A 27,050-nucleotide genomic window follows, 5' to 3' on the forward strand; every position below is an offset into this window, starting at 1 on the left:
TAGTGCAAACAAGAGACATAGTAAAAAAAAAAAACAAGATCAAAATAAGTATTATAAATAAGCAAATGAGCAATAAAATAACAGTAAAAAACAGTAAAGAACAGTAAAGAATCCACAGTAACTGAAATATTATATATACAGACAGAAACTATTATAACTATTGTATTGCACAGTGTATTAGTGTCGTGTGGTCTACTGGGTGACAAAGTACTTCATAAATTGAAATGATATAATAAAGCACCTGTGACTCATGTCATACATTTTTACTTGTACCAGAGTATTTTACTTTGTGGTATTAGTGTGTCTACTTTCATTTTTTTTTTTAAGGATCATCCTGCCATAACTCCCCCCACTTCACCTTTGGCTTTCAACTTGTCAAATTCGAGCAGAGTGAGACATCCTTCTTGTTCTCCCAATCAGGTTGGTTTTAACTTTTAAATGTAAGTTTAATCTGCTTCCAAATACTGCATGGTGTTACCTGTAGTACATTTAAGTTAAAAAAATAAATCTATTTTTGTTTCCTACAAGTGAGTGCTTATGATTTGGTTTGCACCAGACCAGTCTATCCTAGGGGGGTGTTTGAATCCAAAACGGGGCGGGGCTTAAATTCCTCCCTGGAATGAGTTTCCTCCCGCTACGTCACTCTGGGATCGGCTGCGAGCTACGGAGCAGACGCTGTCAGTCAACGGGGTTTCGGGCTGATTATCCAAGGCGTCCTCTGGTGAGCATATAAAAAAACCCTCATAAAAATACCAAATAACCCCCTCATATTATGCTTAATGTGTTTTATCTTTACTCTGCTCACAAAACTTGCTGTTTTCTTTAAGCATTGCCTCGCTGCGTTTCAAAGTTCCGACGGAAACTTTTCCCCGTGAAGGCCGTCCGTGTTATTTGTTGCAACAGGTCCTCGAAACAAAATAGTGTGTTTTTTTTTGTTTTGTTTTTTTCTTTTAACATTTTTATTCCGTATAAACGAAATAACATTATATTTTTCTTTTTCTTTTTAAATGCAGGACGGGACACCCCAAGCAAGAGAAAGTAGTCCTGCCCACCGCGGGTTGAAGCTCCGGGATTAGGGTGATCGTCTGTCCCGCAGCTTCCGTCGAAACTGCCGGAGGGGGGATTCGTGCGGTGTTGCTCAATGCGGTACGAAGCTAAAATGATGCCGGTGAGTGTATGCTTCATTTACTTGTCTACAAGTTCATCCGTTCTCCTACCGCTCAACATTTCCGTTTTAGACATTATATCTGCATTATCCCTTGGACATTTAAATGGACAAGTTGATGCGGTTCTGTTTCTATTGCAGCACTGAGAAGTTTGTGTGTGTGTGTGTGTGTGTGTGTGATCGGTGCATCTGGTTTAGGAGCTATGTCATTTATTTACTTTGTGGGGGGGAAAAAAAAAACCATCCGCACATTTGACTGGCTGTTTTTACATGTGACTCTAAACCAGTCACAGTCCCCCTGCGTCATAATGCTATGTTGTCTCTATATCTAATCTTGGGACTGTTCACATTCACCTGACAAAATAGTTATTTACTGTAGATGCATTTATTGTACGCGTTTGCTCGTGTTATATTGAACACACAACAAGTCTGGATGTGCACTACGCTAACCTCAGCTCTGGACTCCTGCCATGTCATCACAATCATCATCACCACCATCATAATCATCAGGGGTCCATTGCTCTTGCTGCAGTGGAAGAATCTGTCTCTCAGCACTTTGTTGATGTATCTAGAGAAAGCAGCAGACAGTGGTCTTCTTTTATGTGCTCACTGTAGAGAAATAACCTTCCAAACAAATAGAAATAGTGACAAGATGGTTTAAAGCCTTTACTTCTCTGTTGTCACTTTGCCAAGTTCAGAGAAGTGATGGCTGGATTGGTAACTAGTAAGCAATAAACCCAGCTAAAGTTATTATGTCTATCATTTATTTAACTGAGAAACTCATTGCAAATAAGGCTGCAACCAACACATTTTTTCATTATTCATTTGTCAATTTCTTATTGATTAATTGTTTATTCAATTAAATGCCATAAAGTAGTGAAAAGCGCCCGTAACTATGTTTCCAAAGCTCAAGGGAACATATTTATATTGCTTGTTTTGTTGTACAAACATAAAGATATTCACGTAACAATCATATAAACAAAGAAAAGAAGCAAATCAAAAAACCATCGTTGGCACCAGAGTATTTTTGCATTTCTTCTTAGAAATTGTATTTAATGATTAATCTGTTGTCAAAATGGTTGTAATAATAACAATAATAATATTCTGTTGATGGACTTGTCAAAACTAATGCCGGGTCAGCACTAGTTTACAGAATATTTACTTTATAGACTTATAGACTTTGTATAATGACATGTCATTATCCGGATGTAAACACTGTAGCAGTTTATGCTTTTATCTCAACTTCTCTGATTGATTCTGGACCTTTTGTGTCTTAGGCAAACAAATATGTTAAGTCATACGTTGTACAACACACACAGGTACACTTTATATACAAGTATGTTAGTAACTAATGAAACACACACAGGTACACTTTATATACAAGTATGTTAGTAACTAATGAACATTCCAGTGTAATCCTCTGTAGCAGTAAGCTCTGGTTCTACTAATGATACCCGTCTCTGCTCAGACCTGTGCTTCCAGTAAAACAGCTTGATTAGTGAATTAATCATCTTAGCTGTTGAGACATTCGTATTTGGATGCTCCTGTCTGGTGCATGACCTCAGTCTGCTGGCACATGGTCATTTGTTATCGCCGATATAAATTGTCACCCGTGCATGTTTTCATACTTGATGTGTTTCTTTATAGGACTCATGACACTTTGGTGACTACCCTCTTTACCCCTAATTCTGTCACCCGAGAATAAATCTATATGTGTGGTGTGTTTGAATGAGATACAGCTTCTGGTGGTGCCTGATAAACACAAAATGGCTTCTTTATAGAAATGTCTGATGTGAGGTATTGTCATAGCCCATGACCCTGCTTATACAGACCAGGGGCTCGGGGGTAGTGAGAATGTAGTGTCGTAATTACAGGCTGGGATGGTAAATAAGGGGTCACTGTTTGCTGAACACAATGAGCTGCAGGAACTCTTTAACAGCTGTGTGAACGTGGGGGAAACACTGGTGTGGTGTGTTTGAATGAGATACAGCTCTGGTGGTGCCTGATAAACACAAAATGGCTTCTTTATAGAAATGTCTGATGTGAGGTATTGTCATAGCCCATGACCCTGCTTATACAGACCAGGGGCTCGGTTGTGTAGTGTGCGGTTGTGTAGAGCACATTGTGTGCGGTGTGTGTGTGTGTGTGTGCCTGTGCTGTGGCAGCACCCTGATAAGGGATGCTCACCCTTTTATTGAACCTTAGCAAGGTATAACTCATTTACCCCTGATTGACTTTTACAGCCTTTGTTCTTCAGACACTTATTAATGCCACATTTGGGCTTGAATTCTCTGCTGGTGTATTCACTCATATTACATTGTGTATTGTTTGTCACAATGAATTATATTCGTTAGGCTAATATAGACTGCAGACTACCGAGGCAACCTAAAAAAGAGAAACCAAAACTACTGGCACATATTACTTCCTCGGTCCTCTCCCATGACACAAGTTGCTTGCTGTGTATATTGTCAAGCAAATCAACATTTTTTGTGCCTTTCCGCATTGTTAGTTTTGCATTCTTCGACCAGACACATTTGTACCAGGTCTCAGTTACACCGCTACAAACTTCACTGTCACTAGATTTTGTTGCGATGTTATGATGGTGGGAAAGTGAGTTGAAGTTCTGGATGCCTGTGTGTGTCAACAGAAACCTGAGAAGGCTTTCTTTCCGGCCAACACGGGCTTTGTGTTTAGTCTGTGGGAGAGTACGTGGTGGTTACGTAAGCAGACTCATCAGTGACAGCCAAGGACTTTCAAGGGCAATGTTTTGACTTTTATTTGAGGAAGAAGAGTTTTGGTATGACTATTAGCTGGAAAAAGTGTCGTAAAAACATGCAGCATTGATACTTTGCTGCCAATCAAGCAAGCTGGTTATCTATGTATTGTCTTCATAGCACGGAGTAGCCAATTGTATCGTTTTGTACACAAGCCTGATTTAATCATCGCACGGCAGAGCAAAAAGAATATTGGCTGAGAAAATTGACAATCTGTTAAATCATTTTCTTGAATGCACACTGTCCAACTGTGCAGCGCACTAATGCCACAATACAGGCAACACATTAGCCGGGTTTCTGAGTGGAAGCACAGCAGAGTCTGAGCAGGTATCGACTTACCTGCCATGGAATATTGAGTGACTCCAATCTTTGAGGACTCCAGGTGAAAAGCTGAATTACACATTCAAATGGTACAATGACGGAAAGACCACAGTTACATAGTCATTTAGAATTGACTGCTTTGCGAATGGATGTTGTTCTGGTTTGTTTAAATGACAAACATTGAGGCTAAGCTTTTGTTGTCCTAACGTCGATACTACTGGAAACCAGTACTTGCTGCTCTGATAGTTATACCCCTGGTCCAGGGACAGAAACTATTGTCCCGGTAGCTAAATTTATACACTGTTTCCTCAGATCAAAAAGTAGCAAATGTTCCTGAGTTCCCAAAAAGTTCCTGGAAAAGTTCCTGCATTGGAAAAGGGCTTTAGTACTCTGCTTCCTCCAATCCCCATCTGTCCTGCTTCACCAAAGTCTCTTTTCATATGGCCGATTAAACAACACAAACGCATCATTCAGTGTGCATTTTCTTTGAATCGCTACCTCTTTGCTTTTAGTTTGTTCATAAGTGTTGATGAAAGATTGCTGTGCACACAGTGAGTTCACATACAACAGACTACTCAAAAGACTATATAGCACTTATAGGTCATTTAAGTTTAACTTTATGATCTGTAATAGCCCCCAGCTATGGCTTGATACTCTGAACTACTTCATCCGACTGTCAAGAGGGCTCAAAACAAAACGATACATCCTCTCCCCTCTGCTTCATTTTGACAGCCATTTCCCTCAACCCTCAGATAAGCAGAAGTTGGAATGCTCTGATTACGTACACCGGGATTGGAAGTCTATTGCGACAGTGCAGATCATAAAGGGATAGTCTTCGTACTGCAGTGCAGACAGAGAGAAGAGGTTGTCCTGATCGAAGAGTCGCAGCCCGCTGCAGCTTCAGTGTGTTGTAAAAGCTGCTTGTTTTTTTTTCTTTCTCCTAAATGTTGCAGCTGAATGACCTTACTGTGCATTCTGATTCCACCTGCGTTCTCTCGTTTGTAGCCCCTGACCTTCTCTCCCTCACCCCCTCACCTCCCTAATGCAGCATACAGAAAGTAAGTAAGAGAGAGAGTGAAAGAGAGATGAAGAAGAATAATGTATAAAGCCATTAGGGAGTTTTCTGCTGCCTTGCCTTTTTGAAGGACTGCTATGCTGGAACCGAGTCAACTCTTGAAGCTGTGGCAGGGAGAACGGACACGAAGATGATGCTGCAGTGTCTTACTGACCTGCTGTAATCAGATTCAGAGGTGACTTCCTCAACAAGACCAAGTTGACTCATTCCCTGACCACAGCAATACGTGTAATTGAAAGTGTGCGGACAGAAGGGCCCATAAGTGAGACCCCCCCCTCAGGCGTGGTCAGAGACATAGTCCAGCCCCTGCTATCTTCTGCTGCTGTCACCCTGCCTCACACTATCCACTTCCACGGTTGTCCCATTTCTCTCCGAGGCATTAAATCAGATGTTGTATGTGGTTGTCAATCCCACTGTATTATATCAAGCTGTCTTACACTTGGGCTGCACGGTGGTGTAGTGGTTAGCACTGTCGCCTCACAGCAAGAGGGGCCGGGGTTCAATTCCCGGGCTGGACAACCTTCTGTGTGGAGTTTGCATGTTCTCCCCGTGTCAGCGTGGGTTCTCTCCGGGTTCTCCGGCTTCCTCCCACAGTCCAAAGACATGCAGCTTAGGTGCATTGAAGACTCTAAATTGCCCGTAGGTGTGGATGTGAGTGTGAGTGGTTGTTTGTCTCTATATGTCAGCCCTGCGACAGACTGGCGACCTGTCCAGGGTGAACCCTGCCTTCGCCCATTGACAGCTGAGATAGGCTCCTGCGACCCTTAACTGGATAAGCAGGTTACGGAAGATGGATGGATGTCTTACACTCTGCCTCATTTTATCTGACTACGTCAATGATGCTCCACCAAGGCAGCGGTATAGTCAAAATGTAGATATATACAGGGTTTAAATGTAAAACTAAATATTGTGTTTTGCTCACTCAATCAAAGCTTTACCTACTTAGAAATTAACATAATCGGTTCATATTTATCACTCTCTTATCAGCAGGAGGTTGTGATCAGGTCTACCTGGGACCATAGCGACCCAGTACGACATGCATGGGTGAAGGTCCCCCCTTTGAGATTTAACAGACTCATGTAACACTATGACAAAACTGTAAATATATTAAATGCTACACTCAAGGGTGAGGTATGAAGGGCAAACTTTTAAATTCAGATCAACAGCAGGATTTTTCACACCCTTCCACAACAGTTTAAACCTTTTTACTGCAGTTGAAATAGTGCGGGAACGGTTACCTGACTGACCGGACTGACAGAAAGCGTAAAATTCTGAAAATGTAGGAATAACTTGATAATCTTGAGTAAATATGTCAAGCATTTAGCAGTTCTGTGTTTATTTTGAACCATATTCGTTTTAATACATTTCGGTATTGTAAGAACTGATTTGAGCTGAAAATAAGTTGCTTGCTGTTGTTGCAGGTAACATCAGTAAGCATTTGTAATTGGATTTTCTTAAACGCCGATCAAATGTAATGAATTGTCTCTGACGTAGCTGAGGGTGTTTTTACTTGTATTGATGTGAATTCTCAGCAACGGGATGAGCTCTCATTTGCTAGTTATCCTGATATTGCAGAGTAATTCCATTACAGTATAATCCCTTGTGGTTTGTCTATTTTTGGAAATGGGAAACTGCAGTGGCAGACAGTTTTGATCACCCTTAACTCAATATAGTACCAATTGCATTTGGACAATGATCTTGAGAAGCTGATACAGTAGAATTGACCCTCACGAGGAGAGAGTGCGTTGTCAAGGTGGGACAGGGGTTGAAATGCTACCAGGCTGCTTGAAGTAACGACCGTTCCTACCAACTTGTTTTGAATTTTCCTTGGGCCTATCCTGTACGTTTGCACTCTGCTGCAGTGCACATGTTCCTTATCTGAAGGATCAGTGGGAGTGCCACAAACACACCAGCATAGCATTCCTTCCTGTAATTGGCTATGGGTACAGTGTTGCTCTTTAAAGTCAAGTCAATCTCAGAGTCCCCTGTCTAAACAACCAGAGAGGCTTGAAAAGCCTGTCGTCGTCGTCGTCCCCCCAGGCCTGCAATCAATGGCATCTGCTCCGTGGCCCCCCTGGCTTTAATTGGAGAAGGGATCCAAATTACACAGTAAAGGGCAAAATCAGCATCTTATGGGCTGTAGGCTTTGTAGCTGATATCTTCAGTTTATCGCATAATAGTCCTGCACCTCCCTACAGGGACTGAATCTTATTTAATTTCCTACAGGACAGAATCATTCACAAAGAAGCCTGTTTCCATGCAATAACCCAGAACAACTGTTACAGTATACCTTTTGTGTTTTTGCGTCTCTCTTTCTCAACCTGTCAGCCCTTTTCAACGGGGCAGGTCAAGCTGCCAGCTGCAGCCACTCTTTCTCTAAGATGTGTTCTTATTACAGTGTCTATTGTCTGAGGGTTTGATGTTACAGCCTTTCATCTCTGAGAGAGACACACACACACACACACACACACACACACACACACACACACACACACACACACACACACACACACACACACACACACACACACTCATATCTGTGTTATTAGAACAGATGTTCGAAAGCATGAGCCATTGACCCCTCAAGACTGTGTAGTTTTTTTGTTCTAGCCAAGTCACTACAGTACCCATTTTTATGTATAAACCAGACACTGAACTGGCTGGTTATGAGAATGAACACCTGCACACTCTCTGGCATTGGTTACCTGAAAGGAATGTCTCTTTAAAACTTAGGGCATGGTGGCTGTAGCCGAGCTGCAGGCTATTGATTTTAAGCTTACTATTGTAATACTGAGCCAGTAGTCTGTTGAAAGGCTATATTTTTATATAGCGGATTAACTTAATCCCAGCGATATGGCCCCAACGACCTAGCCTTATAGCTGCACTGCTTTGAGTATATCTTCAGTGCAGGCTGAAGTGTTAACAGCCACGTTTCTCTGCACTGGCAATAATTGTCATCTGGCAATTCCGAGCCGGGAGACAGATTTGACTTAGCAGATGCTGTGATGGAATTAGAAATCTATCGTTTGGATAGTGAAACGCAGCAGCAGAGGCAGCTCGTCCCCTTCTCCTTCCCCAGGGCGATTTCTCTGCCCTGTCTCAGGTAGGCAGGAAGTGCAATTCAGCAGTTTGCTTCTCTCATCCACTCTTGATAGACGGAAGGGTAGTGTAGCACATTTTTTTTGTATGTGTCATATACAATGCAAATTGGAACCGCTCATCTCCTAGGTTGTGTGAGACTGCCTTGGACGCTGCTTTCTGGTGTGATGTTGTGCTACTGTCTGTCTGTTTTTAAATAGGCCTGTCAGGTTGTTATTGAGCTGTTTAATTTTACTCGCTGTTGTATCTATGAATATTTAATGAATGCTCAAGTTGTTTGGCTGAGTCAAAATGAGGGGCGCTCTTCACACCCGTCTGTCTTGGTAGACCACCTATGGCAGCAGGGTCCTTTTTAATCAAGGCATCAAAAGCTCTGCAGTAGGACTGGGTGCTATGGAGGTTTTATCTCATAATGATATACTGTATGTCTGTTTTTGCATTAAAATTGTTTACACGCACTGGTCTGCTAATAATAGAAAAGTCAAAGTGGAACTTCTGCTGTGTTAAATAAGACAGTGATATTGCATGATATGATAAACAGTGTTTGAGCATTATCTCAATATGAATAAAGTTACAGGAGATACCAATAAATGAGTATTCATGTGTTACTTAACCCTATGTGTTTGGCATATTTTACTCCACCCAGAGAAATATGAATATGCAAACATGTATACAAATTAGCCTGATCGGTTTAAACAATTAAGTAAATGTTGCACATGTGTGCGATATCTTAGTCTATTAGCTGTGAGCGTGAGCACAAGGTGGATGAAGGTCAGCAGCAAAGTGCTAACTCATCTGGATCGAGGCTTGGTCTGGGTAGTGGTGGCTGGGATCATTAACTTTAGTGCTGAAGAGAATTGGCTTTTAGCTTAGGAATCGCCACTCCCAGGACTCCATTCCCCTCCCATCGATGTGTCCTGTCTCCTCACTGTCTTTCAGTCCTGCATTCTCCCACCCTCCACTCGCTCTGTTGTCTCTCTTTCACTCTCCAAATATTAACAGGGTCATTTGAATGTCCTACATTGCTGGGAAGTTGTGATGATGTCAGCTGCTCTGTGCTGATCTCTCATTGGCTTTTTTTTCGCTAAAGGCAGACTACATGAAATTGTTGCCAGTTGAGGTTTTATTTTAATTACAGCCCCTGACGATGTCATTTATTATGTTAACTGATACCAGTTTAGTTCTCAGCGACTTGCCACAAACAGTAAAACCATTCTGATAAGCAGACAGGAAAGGAAAGGTCTTGGTTCTGGTGTTGTTCTCCGGGGTGGTCTTTCACCAAACAGCTGTAAGGTCTTCTATGGCCTTAGAGGAAGAAATGGGCAACGTCTGTACTGTAGATTACTGAGAAGCATGACTCACTGCTGATTCGCTCTATTGATGGGGATCTTTGATTTACATCTCTATGGAGCAAACCAGTTGACTCACGTCCTCTGACTCAGAGTGCTGCCCCTTGTTTCCACCTTCACCGTGAAAAATACTCAACCTTTTCCGGTTGTGTATGTTGCTAAGGAGATTTTCAGAGGAAACATGTCACCTGCTCATCCACTCGGAAAGCTTCATTTGAAAAAAGAAAAAAAGGAATAAAGCCACTTATCTTAAGGCTGTTGTGCTTTTTTTCACGGTACACCCCACAGTTCAGAAGAGACTCAAATACTTTTGTTTCTGCACCATGGCTGCAGCTGCTCTGCCCCCCAAAGCCCTTTGTGCTCCTGACCCTGCTGACCTGATGTTCCCACCATGGCCCCTGTAGGCACGGCCGTTCACGGCAGTGTGCTGAGAATAGAAAAACCTGGCAGTCCAACCTGGAGGTTTAGGACCCAAACAATACTCTTCTAACAATTATACACTTTCCAGGCTATTCTAGTTCTTGGGCTGCTGAATTTGGGCTAATACAGAAAGGTTTGATAAGTTCAAGTCGGTTCAACAGCTTTGTAATGTCGAAATATTGGTTTTATAACGGTCTTATCAAAGCTCTCACTTTTCTTTTGAGTGATGACTTTATTAATGGGATCATATTCCAGCACAGTCCAACAGAGTTATACATTTACATAACACAGAGACACCGTTTTCACTTTCATGTTTACTGTACCTGTTTGTATAGGTTTTAGAGTATCACATAAGCGGAAAATTACATTCAACTCACAGCCTTCTTTCTTTTATTAAATTACAATCCCAATGCCTATTATAACTATAAAGACCGTCTCTGTCAGACGGTCCAATGTTCTGGTCAGTGTTGTTTTTTCCTGCAGTAGCTGAAGGCTTTCACCGTCCATTTCTTCAGCAGTGACATCTTCATTGAGATAGTATATTTCTTTTAAGTTAGTCTTAAACCGGTCTTTACCGTCTGTCAGTCAGACACTGACAAATCCAGAGTCCTCAGTGGTCGTCCCTTGAGAGTGCTTTGCAGGGGTATTTAATGTGTGTGCGTGTGTGTGTGTGTGTGTGTGTGTGTGTGCGTGTGTGTGTGTGTGTGTGTGTGTTGGGATAGAGGGATTTCTCACAGTGGTGACAACACTAGTTAGCAGTTAGATGACATATGGGGTAAAATGGAATTCTGGGAGCTGGCCTCTGATTATTTGAGGAATGAGGGCTGTGAATAGTTACTGCTATCTGTCGCCCCTTTCAGACATGCACCCCTTTACGTTAACCTGACACAATTTACCAACAGGTTGCTCTTGTCTGAATAAGTATTCCGCTCTTTGTGAAAGTTCACAACGGCTATTGTTTTAGGTCGGACCTAGTTACATGTCGGTCTCACTTTCAAATAATACAAGTCTGAATTGAATGTTGTCTGATTAAAGGTCAAGACTACAGCAGTACAAAGTGAAACATGCAGAGAGAGTGAGGGAGAAATTAAATGCATGTACCACTTGTAACGCTTCCTAAAATGACTGCAACAAATGTATTATATAAATCAATAACAATCTGGCAAACAGTCTCTATGCATTTCCAAAATGAATTCATGCCAACTGTGTGGATGAATAAGACAAGAGAAATTAAATGAGTGTCACAACTTAAAGTCCTGTCATTGAATGATTGTGCACTGGCGGATATCGTAAAACAGGCAGCAGCATCAGTAGTTCATTGTTAGAAGTGGTGAAGAGCATCCCTTGTGCTCACAATGGTCATTAATGCTTTCGTGACTAAATGAGTTTTAAATGTAAATGTGCTGCCTTGTTTGAATAAAGCTTTGTACAGAATATTAACGTAAAGAGACCTACATCTGAATGAAACAATGACATCACTTTAACGGATAGATGAAGCCAGCAATTTATTACATGTCTGACAAAGAGCTGGTGACACACGCACACACACACACACACACACACACACACACACACACACACACACACACACACACACACACACACACACACACACACACACACACACACACACACACACACACACACACACTCCTCTGTCTTTTGTTGTTACTTGACTTCTCCATCTAATCTGCCCTCTTCTTCCTGCTGTCCCCAGATGTTCCTGACAGTATACCTCAGTAACAATGACCAGCATTTTACTGAGGTGCCTGTTACCCCGGAGACGCTGTGCCGGGACGTGGTGGAGTTGTGCAAGGAGCCGGGGGAGGCAGACTGTCATCTCTCTGAGATGTGGCGTGGATCTGGTGAGTGACATTGCTAGTTTCGGCAGTGTTGTCCATATCCATCTACCCACAATGAAGGACATGGGAGTTTCAGTCACATGCTGTTTTTGTTGTGGAATATTATGGATGTATCCCAAGGGACGGGTGTCAGTGCGGAGACACTTGTTTGTTTTCTTCCTTTTTAATTAGAGGGAAATTGCTTTTCTGAAGTAGACCATATATGGAGATTAGCTGTGTGGTCAACTGCTTGGTAATTTCTTTTTGAAGGGCTTATCTCTTTTTGGTCCACAATGCAAATGAAGCAGAGCCCATAATCCCTGTAACAAACACAGGCATCCAGACATCTCCCTCATCTCTCAGGTGGAAGGAGGGGGGTTGAGATTTCATGCCTTCCCCCCTTTTCTCCATCTCTGAGAGTCAGGAGGTATGCGGTATCAAAACTCAAGGAGCCAGGCTTCGTAGCTGTTTCCATGGTGATGGTGCCATAAGAGTGAAGAAAGTGCCAATTATTGTGTTTGAGTACTTCCACAAGTAGTCTGAAAAGATCGTCTCCTTTTGCTGCCGTTTCTCTACAGGCCCCTGCTGACTGTCCTTGAAAACACAAGTGACATTTTGCATCACATTTAGATGTAAAGCTATTAATAATCTGAATATAATATCAGTCTTCTGATTTGTTTTGCAGTCATGCCATTCTAATACATCAGTTTCATTGACCTCTACTTGACTGTAATGTGTCAGTCCATTTGTGTAATGAAATGGTCTTAAGCAGGTTGAAGAAAATGTGGTGGAGGAATGGATGAGGAGCCCTTTGGCTCAGTACCAGCCAGAATAATTGACAACACATCACAGTTGTTTTCCCTCGAGGTCATTACTCAGGAAGATCAACTAGATGCAGATGGCGGCAGTAAAATGAATCTCATTTCAGTGTCGTCTAGCAGTGTCGGGCTAGTGCTTGAACAGGATTTTATAAAGCAAACGTCACATGCACACTTGACCTCATTGGTATCGTCACATCTTTTTAACCGTGCCAAATTAAATACAATTAAACATTTTAAATATTGAGTTTATGGGTGTGTTTTTTATGTCGCACCTGAGCGCTGACGCGTTTATGTATTCTGTATGCAGAGCGAGCTGTAGGTGACGGGGAGAGGATGCTGGATGTGCTCCAGCGATGGGGACAACACAGGGCAGAGGTTCGCTTCTTTCTGCGTCACAATCGAGCCCCTGGCAGGGAATCGGGTAAGTGTCCCATCTCCACCAACCAGCCTTACCGTACATACAACAGGGAATGAAGCTGAACCAAGGGTTTCTATGGTCTCCCACATAAGAGTCATGACTTGGACGAGGTCAATCCCCCGAGAAAAGACATTTGACACCAACGTAGTAAACTCCAGAGATGCCTGCAGCCTCTAAACGTAAACACAACCACCCTGGCGTTAATGATTCTTTGAAGGGAATTAACATAAACAGCCTGTTTTGAGGTTGAGAATGAACCAGACAACCTCTCCTCTTACACTGCAGATTTTTGGTTGTGGTACTCTGAAGACTGCCTTTATCCGGGAAAGGGTTTTATATTAGCAGGCTTAAAATCCTTGAACAGGCCTTATTAAGCCGTACTGTTGGAGGCCAGGGTGTCCCAGCCACATCGTCATAAGCCTGTTACTTTTCAGTTTTCTCAGGAACACGGAAAACTCTAGTATTTTGGTCGTGCGCTATCCTCTCAGCTCCCAGTTGCGTAACTAAGCCCTTTTACCCCTCACAGCTTGAGTCTGGCCAAGGGATTAGATGGCTGTTTTCTCTTCCTGTTATCTTAGCTTGCTCTTGTTTTCCCACACTGTTAGCTTTGCTCTGCTCAGTGTTTGTAACACAGAGTTGTGTTACCTTTTTTCTGTTACCAAAGTTTTTATTAAGGATGGGTTCATGTGGTCTCCTGTTTCTGTGGTGGTAATATTATTAAAGTAAATAGTATTGTACTGTCCTCAGCCCTACCTGTAGTACGGAGTCAGTTTTATGTTCACATTTCCTTTTGTTATGCAGGTCTGTGTTCTTTCTAACCAGGTCAGAGGACAAAAGTATTCTCCGCTGAAGTGAGCTAGCTAAATAACCTCACACTCAATAACACTTATTGAGCCTGAGCATGGTGTTATGTTCACACCAACACTAACAGTGCGTGTATTTAACATGCATACTGTATGTCGAAGGTCATCTAAAACCATTATGCAAGCTAAAGGGCTTTGGTCATGGGCCAAGGCTTTAAGGATGGGATCTGGATTGCCAGACCCCCTCCTCTTAGCTGTCAAATGCCAGTAGCATTGAAGGATATAAGTGCATTTATGTATACAGGCATGCACATACACGGACCCAGACGATTATGTATTAGGTTAAATCCTTAGATTACTGCAAGTCACAAAGAACACTGATCCCAGTTGTTTCCCAAAGGAGCCAAGATCATTCAGCACTAGCCAGACTGTTTTTGCCGAGCCGTCTACTGATCTACAATCTCCTCTGCAGGGTTGTCCAGAGAAAGCTGTAAATTGTCCACCCATGTTGGTTAGAGACAGTGATAGGCAAAAAGGCAAGGGGAAGTCATTTTCACAGTTGTCTGCCAATAGTTGCTTCTTTGCCTTTTTTGGGGGGTTTGGACTCAACTGAGGCCATCAATTAAGATGTAGACCTACAGTAGATCATGATGTCTGATAGAGTCTTCTGTCGTATTGGTTACTCAGGTGGGTCAAGAGGTTCAGAACAGAAGAGGAATGGAGTGAAAGGTCCCCCAGACAGAAGAATGGAGAATGGGGTGAGTTTGTGTGTCTTATTTTTAGACAATTCAAAATACTTTCAGCAGAATGTTTTTCTATTGTTAAGAGAAGATCTTTGTTTTATTCTCACAAAATATTTTATCCGACCCAATTAATCACTGTAAACACTCTATCCATACTTTAGCACACTCAGTCATTTTATTTTATTCTTAAGTTTAGGTTGGAACTCTTTTACAAAGACTTTTTACTGCCCCTCAATTAAAAACCATTAGAATTACAGCCATAGCTTCCTTTACTCATTGCAGGTCGAAGATGTTTAGATGCATCACCAGCAAGTTATTTCCTTTTTTATTTTTATTCCTGTGATGTGGGTTACTGATTTCATTATTAACATAAATGCTGTGACCTGGTTTTTTTTCTTTTCTTTATACCGAACAACAAGCCAGCTTGATGATTTACTAAGGGGTATTAATTAATTCAATTCAAAAACACCCTGCAGTGTATAAATGCAAATGAAAAATTAATCAGTGCATCATAACATCGACATGATGGTTTATATAATCAGCAAGTTGAGAATGTCACTTGAAAAAACATGTTGTTCTACGATCCTGATATAATAAAAATGGTCTACATCAGTCCTCATTTTAGGAAAGATAAAGGGACTGCTCCACTAATTTACCAACCTGTGTTTGTCTGTTGCTGCTTTTGCTTTTCTGATTTCAATAGAACAGTTGCTGTCTTGTTTTAGACCTTTTAATGACTGAATAATAGAGTGTGTATTACAACACAAGATTAAATGTGTTTTCTTTTGTTCATTGTCCCTTTATTAACCTCTGCCCAGGTGGCAACACCCCGGATGGACATGACGCTGGCCGAACTACAAGAGATGGCTGCCAGACAGCAGCAACAAATAGAAAGTCAACAACAGCTCCTTGCTTCCAAGGTGAGTTAAGACAGAGTGCAAGATGAAAGGGGGGATGAGGACTGGTACAGAGACGGGTGGATTCAGGGGACGGAGAGGTTTAAGTGCTGGAGATGAAAGTTAAAGCCAGAGGAGGAGAGACAAAATAATGGAGATAGATTAAAGAGGGGGTAATTGGGAGAAAGTGGGGAGATGGTACACAAAACAAAGGTACTAAAAAAAAGTCTACTGCACTTCTGAAAACATAAATGCTAAGACAGAGTGCACCTGGTGGTTGTGATTAGGTGTGCAACGGATCATAAAACTCACGGATCGGATCACAGATCGGATCAGCACAAAATAAATAAAAAAGAGAGCAAATATAACTAAATTAACTGCTTAGAGGTATTGTAAACAGGAAAAAAAGACCTTTTTATGTTGTTGTAAAAACATCTCCTTCAAACAACTGGATTTATTCAATAACACTACATTTGACGAGATTACATGTGAACACATCAGGATAACTTTATAATTTACCATCAACCAATACTAATTTTCACTGGACACACCCTGAACGCATCATAATGTAACTGAACGAGAACTTTGTTCTCCTGTCAATTTCAGCGCCGATTGGTTGTTTACAATGAAACATTATCAGAGTTCAGTGACAAGAAAAGCATAAATGCTGATGTCCTGATTGCATCTTTTACCTAATATTGGCCAATAACGATCATCAGTCAAACTTTCAACAGTGGTCTGTTAAACACCTAGTTGTGATAGACAGGTTTGATGAGTTGTGGATGGCTGCAGGTGTACTGTTTATAATTTGAGACGCCTGAGACAGCTGCCTGCCTTTGATTCTCACTGTGCAGGACTCATCTCATATTTTAAAATCCTGTTTTTTCTTGCTTAGGACTTGAGGCTGTGGGAAAGACATATGACAGAAAACAGGAGTGATATAATGAAATACTTGGCTGACCATTTTTCTTCCTACGCATTTTTTGGTTCTTGCTGAGGCACCTACAATGCTTCTGTTCTGCTGGTCCAGACATATGTACTGTAATAAGATAACTTAAAAAATACCTTGTGTCTTTCTCTTTTGTTTCAGTACACATCCTTAAATATGTTCTCTTTGCTGAAACCTGTGTCATTAACCCTCTAAGCATTCTGATCCAATCAACTTTTGCCTGAGGATGATTTAGCAAGCCAAGGAATGTAGCCTCAAGCAGTCATGTACACTTACAAGTCGCCCTCATAAGTCAAGTAAACAAACAGGCATTACCATCAGCATACATCACCTGGCTCACTTCCCGATAGAGACTGTGTGCTATCTTAGAACCCGTTTGGGAGAGCTAGGTCAGGTGTAAAGCACAGTGTGTCAGAGTTCAAGTCTGACTTTTGGTTTTTGAATGTTTAATGCCATTTAACTCTACAGAATGTCGGAACTCCACAGACTGTTTTCTCAACCCTTGTTTAACCAGACATGTTGTTATAAAATGCATTCATAACAGTCCTCAGGAGTTACAGGGGGAATTATGTTCCTACAACAGGCTTTTTACTGCTAGCCCCTAACATCTAAGTGTGTAGTTCAGTGCTTTTCTCCAGGAAACTTGTACAGCAGCTGTTGAGGATTACTCGGCCATGGATTACTCATAAATGAAAGTTAACAGGGATGTAGTTTATTATGTGTCTGACCTTTGCTTCGTGCTCTCTTTTCGGCGCTTTTGTCTTTCCAGGAGCAGCGGCTGCGCTACTTGAAGCAGCAGGAGCAGCGGCAGCAGCAGCAAGCCTCTGAGCAGGAGAAGCTGCAGCGCCTCCGAGAGAACATCGAGAACCAAGAAACTCGGCTCAAGAAGGTCCGGGCCCTCAAGGGCCAAGTGGAGCAGAAACGCCTCAGCAATGGCAAACTGGGTAAGCCAATGGACTAACTGAATTTTACGAATGGATGCATGCTTGACATTTTGTATGACTGAGGCATGGAGGATTTGATTTTAGTGATTGAAACACAATGTCTTCCTTTTAACTTTCTGTCCTCATGATATTCTGTTTCTCACACCTCTCTGCCTCCATCATCTTCACACACCTTCTCTCTACCTGTTGTTCCCTCTTTCCACCTTCTCTCTTCATGCCTCTCCCTCTCCAGTGGAGGAGATAGAGCAGATGAACAACCTGTTCCAGCAGAAACAGAAAGAACTAGTGATGGCTGCTTCCAAGGTGGAAGAGCTTAGCCGACAGCTGGAGTTGCTCAAAAATGGCAAAATGGACAACTTCCATGACAACCAGAGCTCTGTGGCTGAACTAGACCGCCTCTACAAGGAGCTACAGGTGTGCAGAAATAATATTGACTAAATTAAGTTCAACACCAAAACAAAATAGAGCTCCAAAGACTGTATTTTTATTTTTTAAATGAGCACCAACATTTAACCATTTCTTTGTTTTTGTCCTCATCCTTTGTCTTTCTTGGCTGCCAGCTGAGGAATAAGCTCAACCAGGATCAAAACTCTAAGTTGCAACAGCAGAGAGAGGGCCTGAACAAGCGCAACCTGGAGGTGGCTGCGATGGACAAACGGATCACTGAGCTTCGAGATCGGCTGTGGAAGAAGAAGGCAGCGCTGCAGCAGAAAGAGAACTTGCCTGTAAGTATTATTACGTCACAACAGCATAAAAACATTCACATAACGTAACACAGAACCCCCTCAAGTACCATCTGCAACATTTTGTGAACGCTGTTCAGTTAGCTTTGATTGGTTTTTTTTTGTCTTTCTCACAATTTCTCAAGCCACTGTCATTCATATCTGTAAATAAGTGATGGAAATGGTTTTAATCGGAGCTCCACCTAGTGGCCAGATAATAAAGGATGTTTGTATCTCTCTTTACATCCTTGAAGCCTCAGATGCCGTGGCATTCAGAACTCACCCATGCCAACGTAAGCTATCTTCTGTGTGGGAAAAACCAAGTGACCCCCTCTCTGTGGAAGGAGTCCACTCCTATCCGTCTTTTTTCAATTCTTTGATCTCTCTGTCTGAGAATGCTGGTGGGGATTGATCATAGTTTTGATCATGTCACACAGTTGCATCTGAGTTTACACTCCCACTTCTTTACTCAGCTGTGTTTAAGTCCCATTTGGCAGAAACAACTCATGAAGATGAGAGAGGAGTAATGAGTGCAGGGTGGCATCTCAGAGAGGCAGGAATGTCCGAGGAGATGCTATCTTATTTAACTCCACGGACACAGGAAAAGGCAAATAATCTGTTTACTAAAGGCAAGAACCACTTTACTAAAAAACAATGGCTTTTCAAAACACATTTAATATTAAATACATAGCAGGGTTCAACACTTACTAGGAATAAGTCTTTGCACTAGCTCTAAATGCTGTCAAAGTTTTGGCTCAGAGTTCGCTGCCTGTTGTCTCCTTTGCTCCTCAGCTCCCCTCTCCCCTTTCCAGGAGTTGTTTTGAACACAGGTTGCCATGGGACCGTAATTAAGAGTCAACAGACTTGTGAGGAAGAAAAATTAACATATTTCCTGCTTGAGGATGCTTGTTTAGGGATAGCAAAGATGTAAGGGTGGCCAAAAAAAAGAAAACATTTTCATTCTGATTGGATGATCGATGATTTTATGTTTTTCCACTCTTATTATCACTTTACTTTGTCCTCTATGCAGTCATTTCTTTAATTATGTACTCTGAATAAGTTCCCCTGATAGGGTCAACTTCATCTCAGACATAATTAAGGTGTTTCATTGGGCTTCACCAATAACTTTCTTTCTTTTAACCAAATTAACATTCAACCAATTAACCTCAAAGATTGTTTTTCATGATATAAAGCTGATTGATAACTTTGTAGTGCAAATCACAGAGCTGTTTGTTTTCAGTGCCATCAGATTCTTTTCTGTGTTTTAGATACAAGAATTACCTCTTAGTCTGCAGAATGCCATTTTTCCCTAGCAAATACAGTGTACAAGATCCTAAGTGACCTATAAGTTAGAACATTAATAATACATGTTATGGATATTTAAGAAATCCTTCTGAAGCTCTGCTGGAAACCTTTTTAGATGAATTAGCAACTTGCATCCCTAATCCAACTTTAAAGAAGCCTAACTTCTCTTTTGATGTCCCCTCGACATACATAATAAAGTAGAAACAGAACAGAGAAAGGTGTGTGTGTGTGTGTGTGTGTGGTTTAGAGATGAAGGCATGAATAGGCCCTAGTGAGGAGGTGATTTACCCACACCCTGCCTGGAATCATAATGAGTGGGCCTTTTTCACACTAGCACAAAGACACACTCCATCCAAGCTGCTCTCTCCTCAAACCAAACAGCAAGCGTCTGGCTGACATCACACAACAAGCACGTATGACCACACTGACTGAAGAGAAGTAGTCTGAGCACTGCCAGCACAGAGGCAATCCTGCACCGTCTTAGAGAGACGTAGTTTAGCAGTTTAGGCTGATCTTAAATTGGAAAAAGGGGAATATTCGGTCATTTGAACTGCTGTTGCATGTTTGTGCTTTTGTTTTTCTCAAGAATGGCTATCCTGGTAAAGAGAGGGCTTCAAAAGACACTCATCTTCAGGTAACTAAACTAGAGTCGGAGCTGAACATATGCGTCTCTTTTTTCTTTCTGACCTGATCTCTTCAGTATGACTCATTAGATTCTATTAGTTCTTTTTCTGCTCCAGACCCTTGACGGGCAACGTGAGCCATGTTCATCTCGTTTGAAAGAGACAGCTTGTCATAATGACGTTAACTGTAGGATACGATGAGCTGTCTTTAGAAAGATGGTTTGATAGCTTAGCCTAGGTTTGAAGTGTGTTTTGGGTTTGGAAAGCACACAGGCATTTGTATTCTTCTGTGAGAGGTTGAATCAGTGACAAAGTTACTCTCCTCTAACTACAATGTCCTCAATTAAGCCTCAATTTAAGCTGCAGGATTTAAGAGGTTGTACCGTCAGTGAGGATTTTACATCAAGTATTATAAAAAAGCACCATGCTAATAAAATGAAATTTATGAATACTTAATAAACCGGGTAAGCTAACTCTTTCTACATCAGCAACAGTAATCCATGCATTTTCTTGAAGCAACATGGTTATTCAGTTACAATTAAACTGAGGGATTGCTAAAACACCTAAATACCAGTGTGCGTGGTTCAAGGCACACGGATGATGCCGATGTTGGTCTGTCATTCCAACATTTTGGTCTCAGTTAAACATCAAAATAACTGTTGGGTTGATTATATTGCACATGGTCCTCAGAGAACCATGACCCATCATCAAGTCCTACCAGCAGGTCTTAATTCCATTTTTCCTAGACTCAACATCATGACAGTACGCCTCACAAACGTTCATTACTGTCTCACTCTAATGCCCGTTCTGCTAGCACCACTCACAGGTTAGAAAAATGAGGACTGCCTTGCAAATCTTTGAACACTTCCACACTAACCAGAATAAATCCTTTTGATTTGAGTAACGACATGCTACCCTCAGGCCAAAGTTTATATTTTCGCCTCCTACTGGCAAGAATCTTAAGTATACCAAGTTGTCTCACCATTTTTCAACCTTCATTACATTTCTTTCTTTTGTCACGTAATGAACATCACAGCCTCTGAGGGCTGCTATAGATTTTTAGTGTTGTTGAAGAGTGCCTCAACATTAACAATGATTTCAGCATGCTTTCAGTGATACTCATCTCAATCTCAACTGTTTTTGTATCATTAATAAAACACATCAGATACGGTTTCGGTCACCGTGTCTAAATAGTGTGTTCCCTCTTTCTGCTCTCTGCCGTAATACAAGATATTTAAGATTACTCCCACTGACCTTTGCTGCTCTAACAGGCTCCTCTAATCTTTTTCTCTCATAACCTTTCACTGTGCAGGTTCCCTCCGATGGTCCAGCCGGACAGCAGTCAGGTCCGTCTCGTGTGGCGGCGGTTGGCCCATACATCCAGTCGTCCACCATGCCCAGGGGCCCAGTGAGGCACGACCTGCTTGTTAAACCGGCCTACCCAGACGGCACCGCCACCCTACCGGCCCACGACCCACAGAGCAAGGCCGGCACAGGTGAGCAGCCAGAGACGACACATTATCTGTAACCTCTCACCTCTTTTCCTTTAGGGTCATGACTCTGCGATCCTTCACTTTGTCCCTTCTGTCGTTTTACATATCATTTCACCAACTAACATTTAGCGATTGCTGAGTCAGCAACAGCTCAGCAGAGTTACATTTTCTGATCACAAACTTGTAAGGAGAGAGTCTTTAACTACTGTTCTCTGTGTGTCTTTGTGAATGTCATCATGGAATTTGGTATGTTAATATTTTTATTTATTTATTGAAATGTGACTAATTAATAATTGAGAGACTGTCCTGCCTCAAGCAGGAGCAGAGGAGTCTGGGACACAGGCTGGCTGTGATGTCAGTCTGAGCTCAGAAGGTATCTAGTTTCCTCCTGGATGGTGTGTTGTGAGTTTTGTTGAGCCTGAACTTTGAACTCTGTCTTCCAGTCTCCTTACTTTAGCTAAACAACTCTTGATATGTTTTGCAGTGAGTGAACTAATATTTGAACCATTGCCACGGTGTGTGTCTCTTTATGCCACTCTTCTTTTTGTCTTTTTAAAATTTAAACTTTGAGTGTAAGCTGTTGTTACACCAGCACCGTTTCCCCCCAGACTGAAGTAGCATGTGTACTGGTAATGGAGTGGAACAAAGTCTGCCCAAACCAATGACGGACCGGAGCAACATATTCCACTTCTTCTGTGCCATCCTCTTCCTCAGTAATTCTTTCTCACGCCCTCCATCTCTAGTCTCGCTCTCTTAAACCTTAAATCAGTCCCACAGTGGATAGTGGGCGAGCAGTGTGCTTCATGTTATTAAAAATGAATGATCCGACACCAAAATGAGTCATTACACAACAACAACAGAAGGCCCAATCTGTCTCATTCGCTCTCTCACTTCCTCATCAGTCCGTGTTTTTCTATTTAAAGCTATTCCACATTCAGTAAGTAAAAGTAATAGGTTTTTCCCAGTCTGTCATGATGTTGCACGCAATTATTTCTGCATGCTGAGTTGATTTGCAGTATGGGAAGACGAGAGATAGGGAAGGGCGGAGATGCAAACGAATCTGCTCTCAGTATACACCCATTCCTGGTTCTTCTCTAGCAGGGATGTTGTGCATAGCATCAGGCAGGCTCCTGGGGGTTGTGTGCTGGTCTCTGCGTGGCCCCTCAGGGGGGCCCCTGCCTGGGCCCAGCCAACAGCTGTCTAGAGCAAAGGAAGATTCGGAGCTCTAAGGCTACTTTGTTTTTCTTGTCTTTTGAATGCATCTTCCTCAGAAGCCATGTTCTTGCTTAAGCCTCTGAAAGAGCTGCGGGCTAAGAGAAAAGGTACACACTTGTGTTAGTGTTTGTGGCTTTCTGCTTTTCAAAGGCATGTGTTTATTTTTCATGAGTGATTCTCATTGAAAAAGATGAAGGAGATATTTTCATAATTTCCTAGCTGGATCTTTGGTCCCGTTTCCTTGTTTTGCTTCCGTTTGTTAAAGCGTGTTTGTTGAGCTTTCTCTCAGTTCTTTTCCCGCCACCCTAAATGGGTCAGTTGGAACAAATACATAACCTTCAGTTGAACTGACATTTTGTGCGGATTCTGACCAACCAAATCAGGTCTTGTTTGCAAAATGTGTGTGTGTGTGTGTGAGTTTGTTGGTGTATTTTGATTACACCTCTTGAGGAGGAGCATTTAACTACAGTCTGCAGGCATTTTGATGAAAATCATCATGTTTTACAATCTTTAATGTGATGCTACTCTTGCTAGTGGCAAGAGCCCCATGCTTTTGTGGCTCATCTGACTGTGGATGTCTGCGGACATGCATGGCCAGGGGCTGAGTCTTAGTCAGTCAACCAAAACAACAAATGATGAGTAACAAGGGAGGCAAAATGCTTCAAAAATCACTGTGTTTTGTCTTTTTTTATTTTTGTTCTGTGTGACCCTGCATAACACACAGCTCTGTGTCGTCTCTGTTTATCTGGATAAATAATGGCTGAAGATAGTTTCCCAACTGTTCACTTTGTTTTGCCTTATTCTTATGTAAAATATAACGTATTTCATACTAACATTAAATTCTATGCCTCTCGTTTTTTTCTTCTTCTCTTTCTCCTCTCCTGCCGGTCCCCCAGGCCTACAGCCTTCCAAGCTGGCGGACTGGGGCTCTTCAGGTCCAGAATCCAACACAAATGGTCATGGTCCATCTTCAACACTGCCACGAATGACCTCTCACGCCAACTCTAACACAGAATTAGGTAAGAGACATGCATACATGCACATACAGCCTGTCGAGAGATACTGGACTACAAATCCTACAAATCCTTACTGTAACGGAAACTACAGTCATGTGACAGAACTCGGCTTTCAAAAGGGCTTCCGTTCTACCATAGAGTCACACTGTGTTTGAACATGAGACCAAACTGATAACTGCCTCTGCCTGTGTTTTTTTGCATAGATGAGACGGAACTGAAGAGGGACAGGAAGGTGCGTCCATTTTCCATGTTTGAGCCAACGGAGGTTCCCGCCACCTCCCTCCGCAAAAACCAGAGCAGTGAGGACCTGGTCAGAGACGCTCAGGTGAGAGGGAATGGAAACATTGTCTTAACATCCTCAGAGTGAAAAAATCGGATTTAGTATATACCAATATTATTTTTTTTAATTTACACCCTGGCATCTAACTAGCTCTTTCTCTCTCTAGTCTGCTCCCAAAGCTCCTGTCAAGGTGCCTCCTCCTGTTCCCACCAAACCAAAAGGCCCTGGTGTCGTGCCCTACGGCAAACCAGGTCTTAACACAGGCACCTTCCCCAAAACCAAGACCCACAGCCAGCAGCCCCAGGCTGCCCAGGGCCGCACCCCTCTACCACCCTCACAGAGCCAGACACTCCCCCTACCCTCCAAGCAGGACACTCCACCTGCAGCCACCGTACGGCCCTTCACCCCAGAGCTGCCCTCCTCCAAAGATGCCAACATGAGTAAGCCCCAGACCTTAGCGGCCAGCTCCATTTACTCCATGTACACCCAGCAGCCTGGCGCTGGGAAGCCCTTCAACCCGCCTGGTGTGCAGGGCGCTCTCGTCAGGTCGCAGAGCCGCACCAATGGATTTGTCAGTGGTAAGAATATCCAGTTGGAACGTTTTTTAAATGTTGCGCTTGAATAGTGTTGTTGAGGTGACTCAGATGAATGCGGTCATTCTTCTTTTAAAAAAAAATGCATTTAGATAGATTACATGTAGAAATATAGGGTCACACTTTTTATTAGACATAAATCCATTGTAACACAAAAAAATCAAAGAGTTATCTCTAGAAAGAGTGTAGATACTGAACACAGTATCACTCTGAGTGGAATAAAATATTTATCTGAAGAGTGACTAGGTATGATCCAAACGTAAGATGTCTAGATGTAAACAAGGGTTAAGAAAAGTACTATCTTGTGTCACTTGAGATATATTCACCGTAAGGTAAATCTGCTCTGCTGCCTGGAAGAAAATATTCACACACCACTGACCAGAGGAGCTAAGCCATCTGTTAGATCTTCACTCTACAAACGCAATCACAGGCAACCGTACCTGCAGCTTCTGACTGGAGCTGAGGAAATTAAAAGGAACATATTTTTCTATAGCGCTTGGTCTGTTCTAAAGATTTTCATTTAATCCATGCTAACTCTGTTTAATGAATGCAATATTATTTTGCAATGTTATATAAGACACCCTCCTGAAAGAGATGCAATGAAAGCCGTGGATAGAAAAGACTAAGTCAAATATGAGTAAATAGGTCCAGTATAATTAAGTAATCCATTATACAGTTATTTAGACTGACATGGTATTTCATTTATAGAAACTGATTGTGTAGGTGTGTAGCACTCATAAAGCACGAGTTCAAAGAAAAAGGTATTTCAAGTGCGCCTTAAACGAATATTTGCATCAGTTAAACATTCTTGAACAATGCTCTCTTTAAGCAATGATTTATATTTAACACTAAAATGTTATTAGGCAACAGGTGTAGAAACTCATATAAAACACAAGTAGTGCATTGGTGGAAAAATTTCTCAAAGCTCAGCACTTTGCTGACCTGAAACAAGTCTCACAGGCTGGGTAAGTCAGGTAGCAGGGTTGAAGTTTGGTAACTCAGGATTAATAAGCATGATAAGTTTGGTTTTGTTATCATGACTTTAAGGCTGTGCTAATGAGGCTCCGTATTATAATTATTACTCTATAACACTCAGCTTTGACACTTGTTTTCCTATCTGTGTTTGTAGTGTATGGTAAACCAGTGATCCCCGGTGGAGGCTCCCTACATCCAGAGAACCCTTACATGGACCGGCGCTCCCCCGGCCTAGAATATGAGGTTGACCACAATGGACCCAACAACGTGGGTCCCAGCCCGTCTGAGGGGCCCCAACCAGAAACGGAACGCATCCCCCGGCCCCTCAGCCCCACCAAGCTGCTCCCCTTCATTTCCAATCCCTACAGGCATCAGAGTGATGGAGACCTGGAAGCCCTGAGGAAGAAGCTCTACAATGCCCCAAGGCCCCTGAAGAAACGCAGCTCCATCACCGAACCAGAGGGTCCCGCGGGGCCCAACATTCAGAAACTCCTCTACCAGAAGACCACACTGGCAGCCATGGAGACTGTGACTACACCAACCACCCCAACCTATGCTGGTGAAGCAGAGAAGGCGGCGGAGGGGTCTGTGGGGCCACATGTTCCGAGCCATCCGAGTGGTGCAGAGAACCACCCATCGGAGACGGGACAGACTGTGGAGGGAGGACAGCTCCCATCCCACATAGGTGCTAAAGTCCCCGTCCCAGGGCCCGCTGAGCAGACCAAACCGCCTTCAGCCCGCCACAAGAGCGAGGACATTAACCCCCCTCCGCCCCCATCCCACCCGGCACCCAGGCCAGATGACGCTCTTTTCCCACCACCACCCCAAGTTGGGTTGGAGGATGCAATAGCCAACCTGCCTCCTCCACCTCCAGAGGGCTTCCTGGAAGAGTTCCCCCCCTACCCACCACCCCCATACCCCAGCGGAGCAGAGCAGGACGGCTTGGGAGAGGACACCTTTTACATGAAGGCACCAGAGGTCACTGGCCAGGTCACGCTGCCACCGGTATGAAGCACCACCTAAAACTGTTGAAACAATATTATGTTTGTGTCAATTCAGCCCCACAGTCTACAGTATAGATTATCCTTTTGTGCTCCGTGTGTTTTTTAAATCCCCTCACATGTTTGTTTGTAAGTACCACAGGGACAAGTCATGAGTTACAGTTAGTACACAATCTACTTCTTAATGACCTGCTACTGGTGACCTGGTC

General features: G+C 42.6%; 1 protein-coding gene across 4 annotated transcripts in view; it reads left to right on the top strand.

Moving 5' to 3' along the window:
- The first annotated feature begins 642 nt into the window (after window positions 1-642).
- The window catches only part of LOC129092299 (apoptosis-stimulating of p53 protein 2-like), a 29,584-nt gene continuing 3,176 nt past the window's right edge, over window positions 643-27,050 (top strand). For 2 of the 4 annotated variants that reach the window (XM_054600203.1, XM_054600206.1), the window contains exons 1-16: window positions 643-721; window positions 1,014-1,168; window positions 11,921-12,068; window positions 13,173-13,286; window positions 14,774-14,844; window positions 15,648-15,749; window positions 17,444-17,618; window positions 17,851-18,032; window positions 18,179-18,343; window positions 18,595-18,633; window positions 20,232-20,279; window positions 21,581-21,764; window positions 23,873-23,995; window positions 24,196-24,317; window positions 24,439-24,850; window positions 25,995-26,845. In XM_054600203.1, coding sequence (XP_054456178.1) covers window positions 1,142-1,168; window positions 11,921-12,068; window positions 13,173-13,286; window positions 14,774-14,844; window positions 15,648-15,749; window positions 17,444-17,618; window positions 17,851-18,032; window positions 18,179-18,343; window positions 18,595-18,633; window positions 20,232-20,279; window positions 21,581-21,764; window positions 23,873-23,995; window positions 24,196-24,317; window positions 24,439-24,850; window positions 25,995-26,845 — 2,763 coding nt within the window. In that variant the 5' untranslated portion in view covers window positions 643-721; window positions 1,014-1,141. The remainder of the gene's footprint in view (window positions 722-1,013; window positions 1,169-11,920; window positions 12,069-13,172; window positions 13,287-14,773; window positions 14,845-15,647; window positions 15,750-17,443; window positions 17,619-17,850; window positions 18,033-18,178; window positions 18,344-18,594; window positions 18,634-20,231; window positions 20,280-21,580; window positions 21,765-23,872; window positions 23,996-24,195; window positions 24,318-24,438; window positions 24,851-25,994; window positions 26,846-27,050) is intronic. The other 2 variants (XM_054600204.1, XM_054600205.1) reach the window with 2 other exon arrangements.

Source organism: Anoplopoma fimbria, chromosome 6, assembly GCF_027596085.1.
Source record: "Anoplopoma fimbria isolate UVic2021 breed Golden Eagle Sablefish chromosome 6, Afim_UVic_2022, whole genome shotgun sequence".
NCBI classification, from domain to species: domain Eukaryota; kingdom Metazoa; phylum Chordata; class Actinopteri; order Perciformes; family Anoplopomatidae; genus Anoplopoma; species Anoplopoma fimbria.